Source organism: Thunnus thynnus, chromosome 19, assembly GCF_963924715.1.
Source record: "Thunnus thynnus chromosome 19, fThuThy2.1, whole genome shotgun sequence".
In the NCBI taxonomy this organism is placed as follows: domain Eukaryota; kingdom Metazoa; phylum Chordata; class Actinopteri; order Scombriformes; family Scombridae; genus Thunnus; species Thunnus thynnus.
This window is the reverse complement of record NC_089535.1, coordinates 18,113,852-18,126,744: the sequence shown is the minus strand read 5'-3', so window position 1 is coordinate 18,126,744 and position 12,893 is coordinate 18,113,852. Positions and strand designations below refer to the sequence as shown.

Below are 12,893 nucleotides of genomic sequence, written 5' to 3'. Positions count from 1 at the left end.
CAATTATTAAAGCCTGTCCAACGCAGCAGGCACACACACACACACACACACATACATACAGGAGGAGCAGGAGTGCAGTGAAAACAGACTTTTTTCAAACATTTCTCTGATGCCCCATCTTTCATTTCATATTTAAACTCAATATATTCTTGCTTCCCACCCACCCGTTCCCCTCTATCCTGTCTCTCTCCTCCATCTCTTCTTCCAAACAGGATTCCTCTGGAGACATCTTTTGTGAACAAAGCTCCTTTACATGTTTGAAGGAAACATCCTGAGAAAGAAGACACAAATGACCTTATGTAACAAGTCAATCAATATTAAATACACATTTTAGAGACATAAATTACTCATCTCAAAAACACCAGACAGCCAAGGACAAGTTAAGAACTCAAAAGTACCTACAGTGCCTTGTAACAAAAGCACAGTTATGATGGGACACATGACCCAATGAGGTCCTATAAAATAAACTATGACTTTATTATTCAAGTTGCTTTACTAATCATTTGTGAATACTAAAATCAGTGAATAAAGCATAATATTAGTTGTGGCATTATCACCTCCTTTTTTATCAACAGAGGTTGAAAGCGGAGACTTTTTGCATGAGCCGACCCACCAGCATTGAGGCTGGCGTGAAGCCTGTTACAAAGACAAAAGAAAACACACAAGCACACGAACAATAATCAGGTGTTCAGCCTGTATTAGAGCATTGGGTTAACATACTGTGTGTAACATTTATGCCCTAGGCCCACATGCAGGCCCCCGGGCAAAAATTCTTAGTGTCCATCATCAGGCACAGTGCACACAGCAGACTGTGAAACCAACCACTACTCATATGCTTGAATACTACTTAGCCCCAGGTTTGCTGTAGGCAAATTATTATGTGGTGCTTTTATTAAATACATACTTGTTTACTGTAATAACAAGCACCATGTTTGTGCACCAAGGCCCTGATCATTTCAGTTGAAATTTACTTCAACTTTGTGTAGTCCTTAACAAAATGAATCAAGTTACCACAAACCACAAGGGGTCTGGAGCTTGTTCGTACAATGTGTCATCTGATGATGTCTGAGGGAAAAAGTATTAGCTGCTCTGAACGGTCTCTTCTCGAAGGGATTCATAGTGTTACACTGGTTTGTATGTAGGAAAAGTAAATAATGAGAGAGAGACATCCTGCCTAATTTTGTTATTTCCTCACACCCAGTCAATGACTGCGTGAAGTGGGCTGGTTTGTTGGGTTGTGTTTTTGGTACATTTAAAAAATAGTCACATGTAGCCTCCCCCCTCAATCTTTCAAGGCCCGGATCATATTATTGATATTTTACTTTGGTTTCATGTATCTCCACACAAAATTAACGAAATTGCTCTGAACCAATTTACACACACGGTAGTAAACCAGGGGCTTTTAGGGCTCCCTAGAGTCTGGGCAGTTTACTCAGGCTGGTAAGTCAGCCTTGTGCATATAGCAGGAGTACTCTTGTGTTAAGTCTCCATTACACAATGCTAATGACCATGCTCTTATTTTAGAGCAAACACCTACAGTATTAGATTTTGGACATCAGTTCAGGAGGGTTTTCTCTTGCTGCACTGGACGACAACAACCTCCTCATGTAAAACTTGAGAGTTACTGTATCAAATTGAGACTCAGTGGATGAAAATGTCCCTCTGTGCCACAAGAGTCACTCTGGCTCCTGCATTGTTAACTCTCAACAGTGAGCACTGTAGCCAAAGTAAACCAGACTCCCTCAGAGTTTGGGGGTATTATTGAGGGCTGAGAGTCTCTGCACGTGCCACGACACCATCCAGCTCCCTCCACTGCACTACTAAAAATAGCTCGCCATGCATGTCACTGCAATTCTGGTATACTGCATCTTCCTCTCTGGCAATCCTCTACTTTCTTCTTTTGTGTGTGTGTGTGCGCACGCTTGCATTCATGTGCGTGTACATGCACTTGAGTATGTGCATTTGTGTGTGAGTCTGTGTGAGCCTCTAGGGACAGAAAAAGAGACAAAAAAGACAAAATGTTACATGTGCATGTGATGATGCAACCAGCCTTGTTAAGGACAGTTGTGATAAATATAGTCTATGCCCTAATCAGCAGGTGTCCCTCTGAAGGTCTGAGACATTTTCATTTTACCCTCCTGTTTTATTATTCAACAGGCTGGGGCACTCTGATTAGAATCCGCAAACAATGGTGCAAGAGACTCGCATCATCCATTATACATGAGCGGAAAGTGAGTTGGAAACGAATAGAGCAAAACGCCTCTCAATCCATCCATTAAACAAATCCTCTCTCGGTTCTGTGTTCTCTCATCTCAATGTTTTTACCCACTTCATATATGATACCGTACTGAGCATCAGGGACACAGGTGTGTGAGGTGAAAGGGGGGAAGTATGCTATTGGAAAAATAAAGAGGAAGAAGTTGGAGAAGGAGAAGAAGAGGAAGAGCTTGACAGGCAGATGTGAAATGTGTCCTGCATGCTCTCAGACATGTGACAGGGCTTCGGGGAGAGAAACAAGTTAGGGAGGGGAGTTTCTGAGGAGAAGAGATTACAGCAGCGAGGAGTATATGAGGGGAAAATGGGAGCATATTAAAAATGAAAGGTGGGGTAAACTTGAGGAAACAGGCAGACAGAAAGAGCACTGTCATGCCAATAAGGAAGTAAAAGATAAAACTGACAACAGGCTTTATTTGCTCCTCGGGGTAACTGCATCTTTGAAAATCAACTCAACCCTAGCCCTAAAATCCTTTGTGTCATTTAACCCCTTATTCTACGGGCCCATTAAGTGCAATATGTATAGTATGAAACATGTTAGTCACTGTCTATGGAAGTAAAAAGCTAGACTTTAATTTTACACATTTCATTAGGGAGGTACAGTGTAAGCACATGAGTCCAACAGGAGTGATAACGATAGCACAGGTTCAAGTTCAGTGTCCTGGATTCAGATCAGATCAGATAAGATATTCTGACAGTGATGGAAACCTTGAGGACACAGACTGTGTTAGAGTGAAATCTATACTCTTAAAGGTACAGTAGACTTCTAGTTGTTTCTGAGACAACCATATCAGTGATTCTGCATGTTTTACCCAATTGAATATACTGTATTACTATTATTTTACATTACTGCAAACCATATGTTTTACTGAGGTTCTTGACCTTGGAAACAGCACTAGAGAAAGCAATTTCATCACACGGTCCATTTACTTTAAAGGACCATTTGGAGCTTTTTATCCTATCACATGATCTTGCTCAGCAGATGGAGTTTGTCCAGTTATCATGGAATTGCAGATGTTTGAATTTCAAGTTTGTCTGAGCACTTTAAGGACTATGAGTCAAGAATGAACTTTGAGCCACAGCTTTTGAGCCAACACAGATGAAATGTCTGTAAACTGCTCAGAAGAAAATGGAAATTTGAACATCTACAATTATTGAATCTTATAGTTTAAAGCTCCAGAACAGCTACTAAATGGACTTCATGGTGATGTTTTCTCAGCAGAAGCTTTTAGATTGATTTCCAGTCTTTCAGGCAGTATTTGGTTTCCATGTATGACTATTAACTTGCAAAGACTTGATGATGTGTTATTGTAAAATCATTCCTTACGTTACCTTCAGGAGCTGGTGGGAAACTGGAGTTGGCGACCAAACAATGAATTTTAACACCCACCCCCTGGAGACACCACACTTTTAAGGTTCCAGTTGTATACTCTATATATAATTCATAGTCAAAGTTCTACAAAGAGCTAACATCCTGCAAACAGAACAGTTAAATGCAAGAAATTACCAAATTCACAAAATCCACCTCATGACATTCATGTCATGAAGTGACATTCATGTCATGACATTCATGTCATGAAGTGGAGGTGCTTACCTTCCGTAAGGACAACATCACAGGTGAATGCAATGCTTTTTAGCTGCCAACTCAGATGTCACAGTGTCCTTGAACACAACAATCAGTCATTTTGGAAACAGGTCCCGCTCACAGCCACACAGGTGATGCTGTCATCTTTCTTAGGTGGACAGTCTCCAACTCCAATGTCACACAACAAGAATGCTATGGAGAATGTCTCGGACAGAACTAAACTTCAAGAGTAGCTCTAACTTGGCTTCGTAAACTACTTTTGGTGCAACATGAAACCTGAAGCTCCTGCTCAGTGTCTGGTCATCTGTTCGACTCCTTCCGAGTGAGCAAGGGAGTGTGCACATATGAGCACATTTGTCTGGTGTCTACAGTTAAGCATTTCACGAGCTGAATGAGCCAGACACAATTTAACACACTCCACTTCCTCATCACTTTCTGCCACAAACTCCACTAAAAGGCACATAAAAGGATCCTCAACAACAGGAAGATACACTTCAGCACTTCAATTATTTTAATGGATCAAGACAGAAAAATACATAACTAGATACTTAACAGATCAGACAGAACATTAAAAAACTGTAAACATGCCCTTTTTTCTCCAGTTTGTTTTTTAATGAATACAGATAGTCAAGCATTGCTTATTGGTTTTTTTGTTGTTGTTTTTTTTACTTTATCCACTTTTTATTCATAGACTGTATAAAAATATGGACGTAGTTACCGTGACGTCACCCATTGGTTTCTGAAGAGCGGTTTTGAAGCTCAAAGTGAGCCATTCCGGCCGTCGCCATCTTCGCAGTGCATGACGCTGCCTAACTCCCAGCCAATCAAAAATGGGCAAAGAGGCGGGCCGAATGGCTGAAACAAGCCACCTAGTGGCTAGCTGACCTGTCACTCAAAGCAGCCATGTCCTTCATTATGCATAACTTTACGGCTTAATAAAATTTAAACGAGTGAGTTATAAAATTCACCCCCATACAGTTGTCATGAAAGGGGAATTAGCTATAGAGACCAAAACCATTTTTTGTACCAGGCTGTAAACATGTTTATTTCTGCTGTTAAGTTGGGCATTTTAACATGGGGTTCTATAGGGAATGACTCGCTTTTGGAGCCAGCCTCAAGTGGCCATTCAGGGAACTGCAGTTTTTGGCACTTCCGTGTTGGCTTCATTTTACAGCCCCGGAGGTTGCCGCTTGTTTTTATTTGACTTTTTTCTTGATTGTCTTGTTTTTTAGGCTGCATTTATAGCTATGATTGGAGTGCCCATCTATCAAAACTTGCTCTGGCAGGTGCAAAATGTCCATCCACATTTAGATATTCGCCACCCAAGCCAACTATAGTTAACTGGAAAACAGGGGACTTGTAAATGTACTGTAATTTGTTGATTGTAGGTGAAGTCAGTGCAGTTGGATGTAAATAATACAAAGCTCTATTTCAATTAGGTAATTGGATAATCACTTTTAAAACCCTTTTTATATGACAAATAATATTGATGTTTGTGACATTAATTTTCATCTGTATTTTGTGTTTTGTCATTTACAAACTTTTCTAACACCGTGTGTTCTTAAAATTCACATATTAAGCCTTTTGATTATTTTATCCACTAATTGTGCCTTCTACACCTTATTAAAACACTGCATCTGAGAGAAAGTCAAATTAGGGCTGTAATTAACGATTATTTTCATCATCAGTTAATGTGATGATTATTTTCTCGATTAATCAGTTAGCCATTTGATTGATTGAATGTCCAAAAATTTGATCACTATTTCCCAGATGTCTTCTTTTGTCCCAACTAACTTTTTCCTTAAAAAATGGACTCAAAACAATTAATCAATTATCAAAATAGTTGGCAATTAATTTTCTGTCGATTGAGTAAGCTATTAATGGATAATATTGCAGCTCTAAGTGAAATACATATGACTAAAACACATAAGTAGAACATGAAAATAGCACAGATTCACACAATAACAACACACACATTAACAGTCTTTACAAATCCCACTCAAAAAAGCTACAACTTAATGTTAAACTGTTAATTTGACCAACAAATGCTCTCCATGGCTACAAAAATGGACCCTGAAGACTTGCATATAGAAAAGCACCTATTCTACAGAATTCTGCTACATATAATGTTTCATCCCATTAGTGATCCATATCTTATCATCCCATTGCTTTTCCCTGTGCATTCTGATGCCATTTAACACTGTGACCATATATCTTTAAAGGACAAGCGGGCTCATGGCAGAAAACAGGCCATCACTCCCCTGACAGTGTTCCCATTGGTGTGAATATCATCAGAGCTAATGTCTCCCCGGGCGTCTCTCCACTGTAAACAATGGGCTGCCAAGCAAAGAGATTCCTCATTCTTAATGCTCCTTAATCGAATCTTCCTCTCAGATGGACTAATTGAATTGGGTTTCCTACAAAAACACACCGGCACACACACAAAAATGCACAGTTGGCGTGCTGAGAACCTGTTGAGAAGCTTGTTGCATGTGCTGAAGGCCAGAGGGACTTTTGAAAATTGCAGTTGTATAAGTGTGGTGCATTATGGGATATGTGGGAGGGAAGCACCTGACCGGAGAGCTGATTAAAATGTGAGTACACTAGTGGCTCACCGTAACCACACAGACCACATTAAGCAGTGAGTGATAAAACTGATTCACACACACTTACACACTGCACACTTCTGTTTCTCTGTAGTAGCCAACACATTGTTAACATATTTTAAGGATAATATGGCTTTTTCACAGCAGAAATTTTGACTTGTCATAGTTGGAAAAGCACTAATAAGATTATATTATAACCACGGCTCAGTTATAAGTCTAAGTTATATTTACATCTGTGCTTTTATGACTTTGAAATGTTAAAATGTCTTCCCTGAACATCTACAATTCTGACAACTGGGAAACTTGAGCTGAAATTGTTTTCTCAAAGAAAAAAATAGAATAAATATGCACAGAAGCAGACAAACATAGACAAACAATCACATAACACTGTTGGAGTCCTAATCATTCTTCAGACTGTAATCAGTAAAATCTGCCTCATTCAGCATATTTATGGCAAAGAATTTAACCGTCTGATTGAACAAAGGAGGAGGGAGAGAGAGGGAGAGAGAGATGGCTGCGATCCAGCATATTACTGAAAATGTAAAAATATACAGTGTATATACTGTACCAGTCAAAAGTTTAGACACACCTTGCCATTCTTTTGAATGAGAAAGTGTGTCTAAGCTTTTGACTGGTACTTTATTTCTAAATATATACATGCAGTGATAAATGAGAAAGTACAATGAAGCAACATTTTAGCGGGAAAAAAAAAACAATTCTCAAAACTTAAGAGGTAAGAACATCTTTTCCTGTTGAGCTTGAGTGAATATGAGTATTATTTCAAAAAACAATTACATAACATCCCTGTACCCCGTCAACAGAGTGACTGCAGGCCAACAACAAATACAAGCTGCACCTGTCGATTGTCCCGAATAAACTAAGACATTCATTTGCATCAGTGTGTAAAAACCAATCCTTTCATCTTTCATGCCATCTTTCACACCCCCACAGCTCTGCGAACACTGTTGTCCGATGCCCTTCAGCCGAACCGCAGCAGACCTCTTCTCTGGCTGATAGAAAGATCAAAGCATTTGCTTTTACACTCAATGTCGCAGAATTCTGGTGTGTAAATTGAAGGTAATCTTTCCTTTCTTTTTTTTCTTTTTTTCTCCCCTTCGCTCTCAGTCGCTCGCTACTTCCCATGAGCTGCTGGAGGGGAGAGTGTGACCTGTTTCATAACCAGCAATCCATAAACATGCATGAGATGACACCCGCACAGACGAACACCGGTTACAAGGAACCAGAGTCTCTTTAGTGTTTCTTATGTATTGTTTGGATGTATTTGCTCATTCACACATGTACGGTGTCCTCCAACAAGTCCTCAAACCTCATCGACAAAATGGGTCATTTGTCAATACTTTCTGAAATGATCCTGATGAGTATTTTCTGATCTGGCACACCTATCTGTCGAAAAAACTAAAGACAAAGACACACCAGGAGTCATTTTTAGCCAAGCTAGTGTCATGGCTCTAAGGATGGCAATGTCTGTCAGTCCACTTTTGTTCATTCATTGTCCCCAGAAGATAAATCCTAATGGCTTTGGTGATCCATTGACTTTTCCTCTGTCTTGACATCTATGAGATGGTTTGCCATAAAATTTGGTACAGATATTCATGGTGCCCAGAGGATGAACTTGACTTTGGTGACTTTTCCTCTAGTGCCACCATGAGGTTCACATTTGTGGCTTTGAGTGAAATGTCTTTACAACTATTGGATGCATCATCCTGAAAAGTGATTACTTCCCTGTTGTGGCTGTTGTTGTGTAAAATTTCAGTTTAGGATCCAAAACTGACATTCTCAGCTGTACTTTGTGTTTAGTGAAAATGAGCAAATTATTGCACGCTAATTTGCTAAACTAAGATGGTGAACATGGTTCACATTATACCTGCTAATCATCAGCATTAGGGCTGCAACTAACGATTATTTTCATCATTGATTAATCTGTTGATTATTTTCTCGGTATTAAAATATCAGAAAACAGTACCTGGTTAAGTTGGAGAAAGATTTTTTTAAATGATCGAATGGTTAAGCTTTGGTAATAAAAACAACTTGGTTGGGGAAAGATGATTTTTATGGTTAAGGGTAGAAAAACAGTCACTGACTGTTCATAGGAAACAGTTTTTGTCGGTTAGATGGTTTGATGGATGGATTGTTCATTTTCGGAGAGGACCGTCTCATTTGCACAACTGCAAAAGATCACTTGGATCCCAGACAGTGAATATGAGTTATTTTAGCCATTTGAATAAACTGCTTTTGTTGTTCTGGTAAGGACAGTCTTCGTCCTTGAGACACTTCACAGTGTGCTGTGCTCTGGCTTGTTTTTAGATCAATTTCTCTTTCAAATAATCCAAGTGTAACAAAAACAATCTATGCCACCATCTCAACAAACAGGTCAGCTTCTTCAATAAATGTTTCATTCACTTCTGTCAGACTAATGTTCTAGGCTAGAGAATCAAATTACAAAAGTTGCAAAGAATAATAAATCAGTGTATATTCAGTGCAGATTTATTTGTTCTTGTTTCTATTTGTGAGAGTCAGTGTGAGATTTACACCTGCAGAGTGAGGACATTTCCTCAAGGGGCAATTTTAGGATTAGGATTTGGGTTTAAGGTTAGAGTTAGGTTTAGGTTTAAACTAAGGTAAAGTAAGGGGTTGAGGGCAGAATTGGCATTAGAAAAGTTAGTATGAGGGTTAATAGTCATAGCTAGGAAACAGTGGACGGAGACTAATACTGTAAGGTCAGTGGGGGGGGTTATGATCCAGAAGTGTGTGTGTATTGGAGAGAGAAAACCAAAGTGTGAGTATGTTCTCTGTCACTTAACCCAGTTTACTGTATGTTTAGATGAGTTGGATAAGGACGATGACTCAGACTTTTATATAGGCACATATACCTGCTGTCATTTGCCTTAAGCTTCTAAATACAAGGGAAAGCATGTGTGTGCATTTGTGTGTGTGTGTGAGTGACACTAATGTGCATTAATCTGCTCAACTCTAAGTACCAAAGTGTATTCTGGCATGACACATGACACAAGATCTGCAAAAAGTTAATGTATGGAAATGCAAAACAGATTCCTGGGGAAAAAAAACAAACAAAAAAAAAAACTGAAAATGAAATTGTGTGTCATGGGTAAAAGCTTGCAATTGAAAAAATTAGACTCCAGAGATCTGACGCTGCAGACAGAGAGCTTGAACATTTAAAACCCGCAGAGAGTCCAGCCTGCCTCTCAGACAGAACAGAGAAGAGATACGAGCATGTAGATCAAATGGAGTGCAATGCATACATGCCTGGTTGTATGCATGAAGATCATATATGTGTGTGTGCGTGTGTGTTTATTTTCTGAGGTGGAGAGAAACCACTTCTGCTTCCACATTCATGAGGTCATGTGCAGGTGAGAGGCTGATAAATATTGGATGTGATTCCGCTGCATTTCCCATCTAAGGAGCCAAGGTTCCTTCTGCCATTAACTCCGAAAAATTAAACCCTGAAACGTGTGTGTGTGTGTGTGTGTGTGTGTGTGTTTGTGTGAAAAAGAGGAGAGCACAAAGAGAGTGTGAGGGAGGGAACGAAGATAAGAGCATAATAACTAAATAACTGCGTGTATTTGAGTGTGCATGTGTGTGCGTGTGTATTTTCAATAGCCCTATCAGACATGGAAAAAAAAGACACACACACATTCTTACTGTAAGCTCAGGACACTCTCTGTAGTCACCAGTGTGTATGAGCAACACATTTTCATCTCCCCTTCAAGGTGGAACACATGCACACACACACACATGCACACACACGCTGCACTGCATGTTAAGAAGGCTCACACACTATAGGCTGTGTAACATAAGAAAAACACACACACTGAGCGAGAGAGAGAATGACGTAATAGCACATCAGCACACATCTGTGGATGTTGAGTCTGCACAGCCAAGTCAAGGTCATTCATTGATTGAATTGAAATCACACGCCAAGGCCTACTGCGTGGCGACTGCTGAAACATAGAAATATTGAATCTGTATTCTGATCTCAGTGAAGATAGTAGCTGCCTGTCCGCACTTGATGTGTAGACATATGAACAACAGTCACACACGTGCTCTCTCGGTGAGCTGCAGCTTCAGCTCGGAGCCTCAGAGACGTGCAGCCAGCACAGGAAGGGAGATGGAGATGGCTTATTACTTTGCCTCCATGGTTGCTGTAACAGCTGGTTGCGGATCTGACTATTTAAAAAATTCATACAGCTCATACACTGTCTCTCAAGAGTGAGTCGTTAACAGCTTTTAACGGGTTGGACTCCAGTCTTGAGTCCCGCTGCTTTTTTTTTTTTTTTCCAGGCTGAATATAACTGCTGCCCTCTGCCGGGCCCAATAACTGACCGTGATTGGTGATACCTGCAAACGACCGAATCGATTGCGTTGATTGATTAATTGACAGCTGGATCATTTGCCCGCCGGGGTGTGAAGGCAGCAGCCCCATCACTGCGCCGTCCGGCCAGATCGATGCGGCCAGACAGAAAGCCGATTTTGTTTAAATTACTATATATATATATATGAAAAAAAGAGAAATCAAACGGCAGACTATTTTTACAGCAGGTGGTAGACTGTTTTAGGTGATGGGGAAATGTATTGGGGTTACTGTGAGTCACGGCAGCCCTCGCTTTGCCTCTGCATGACTTTCATTACACAATGATGCTTCATTCACTACACCAGTTTGGTCCAAATAAAACAGTCTGGAGGAATTATGGGGCTACACAACCTATAATTCACAATTTGTAGGCTACATTTGCGCAGTATAGGTGCAGTTTTGAGAGATTAAAGGCTAATTTAAGCACGTATTTGTGCCACAGACTAGACGGGACAATCGGCAGACATGTGAAAAGCGCAGAGGCTCTGCGCATTATACCCGGGATAGCGCACAACTGTCACCCTACTGTAACTTCACAGGGTCGCACCTGGAGGCTTCAATACCTGTCCAGACTTCCCCCCCGAGGCTGCTGTGTAACGGGTGTAAAGCCGTAGAGCTCCGGGTGTCACTCACCTAACTTTTGCTGCCACAGAAGATATCGCATCGTTTCTTAAATTCTTCCTTTTGGACACGGCAGTTCCCATGCTGACATGGAAACGACGCAGGCAGGAAAACAGTTCATTCCAAACACTCGAAGGATGGAGGAATGCGACAAGTGAAAAGAGTATAAAAACCGAAGAGAAAAATGGGAAAAAAAAAAAAAAAGTTGAAGGGAAATCCGGGGGTAGATAGATGCGAGAAGAGGGACGTCAGCCTCTCTCTGTCTCTCTGGATGTGAGCACGTAGGCTACGTGGGGTAGCTGCACAGCTGTCAGCGTGTGGCTGAAAATACACAGACCTTTCTCTCTCTCTCTCTTTCTCTCCCTATCCGTGTGTCTCATTGATCTGAAAATGCAATGGGAGGATGGTAAGGGTGGTGATATCACCATCATCATCATCATCATCATCATCACAAAGGGGGAAAGGGGGCGTGGAGGTACTGTATGAGGGACACTGGTACCATCCATGCAGCCCACCTCTGCCTTTCATCTCATCCATTTTTGGACTATTACCTGTGTATTTTTATTTGATTATTTTGGAAAAAGGATTCCCTCTCTCTCCCACACATACATACACACATACACATTCACACATACACACACACACACACACTCGCACACATCAAAATGGAGAGATTCTCATCCACAGCCAAGGACAGAGGAAACAGTGAGGTTGAGGCGCTGCGGTGCTCTGTCAGCATCACTTCAAACTTGGGCTGGGCAGTACATCGATATTATATCGATATAGTGATATGAGACTAGATATTGTAATATGGCATAAATGTTTTCTTTTCCTGGTTTTAAAGGCTGAATTACAGTAAAATTATGTAATTTTCTGAACTTACCAGACTGTCGTAGCTGTTCTTTTATTTGCCTTTACCCACTTAGTCATTATATCCACCTCACTGATGATTTTTTCAATCAAAAATCTCATTGTGTAAATATTTTGTGAAAGCACCAATAGTCATCCCTACAATATTGTTGCAATATCGATATCAAGGTATTTGGTCAAAAATATTGTGATGTTTGATTTTTTTTTTTTTTTTCCATATCGCCCAGCTCTGCCTTAAACAGCATGTTCATAATGCCTTCAGACTGTGCTGTTTTTATGCTGCTGCTTTTTCAAGTCCTTATGGCAGGACCTTCAGTGTTATCAGTATTCAGATGAGTGCTGAAAGATCAGAAAGGGCAGTTAACACAATATCTGGAGAGCAGAATTATGTGCATTTTGTGTTTCTTTAGTGGTGAAGAAGAGTTGCAGTGACTCTTATCTTAAGCTGCTGATGGTCTTTGTCTCATCCAGTGGTGGAAAAAGTGTTCAAACCCCTCATTTCAGGGGTCACAGCAGCAGCTCACAAGAGATATAATCTCTTATATAT

General features: G+C 40.4%; 1 protein-coding gene across 1 annotated transcript in view; it reads right to left on the bottom strand.

Moving 5' to 3' along the window:
- nsmfa (NMDA receptor synaptonuclear signaling and neuronal migration factor a) overlaps positions 1-12,056 on the bottom strand; it is a 47,819-nt gene extending 35,763 nt beyond the window's left edge. The window contains exon 1 of the mRNA XM_067575365.1: positions 11,489-12,056. Within this exon, the coding sequence (XP_067431466.1) occupies positions 11,489-11,559 (71 nt within the window). The 5' untranslated portion in view covers positions 11,560-12,056. The remainder of the gene's footprint in view (positions 1-11,488) is intronic.
- Positions 12,057-12,893: the final 837 nt, after the last annotated feature.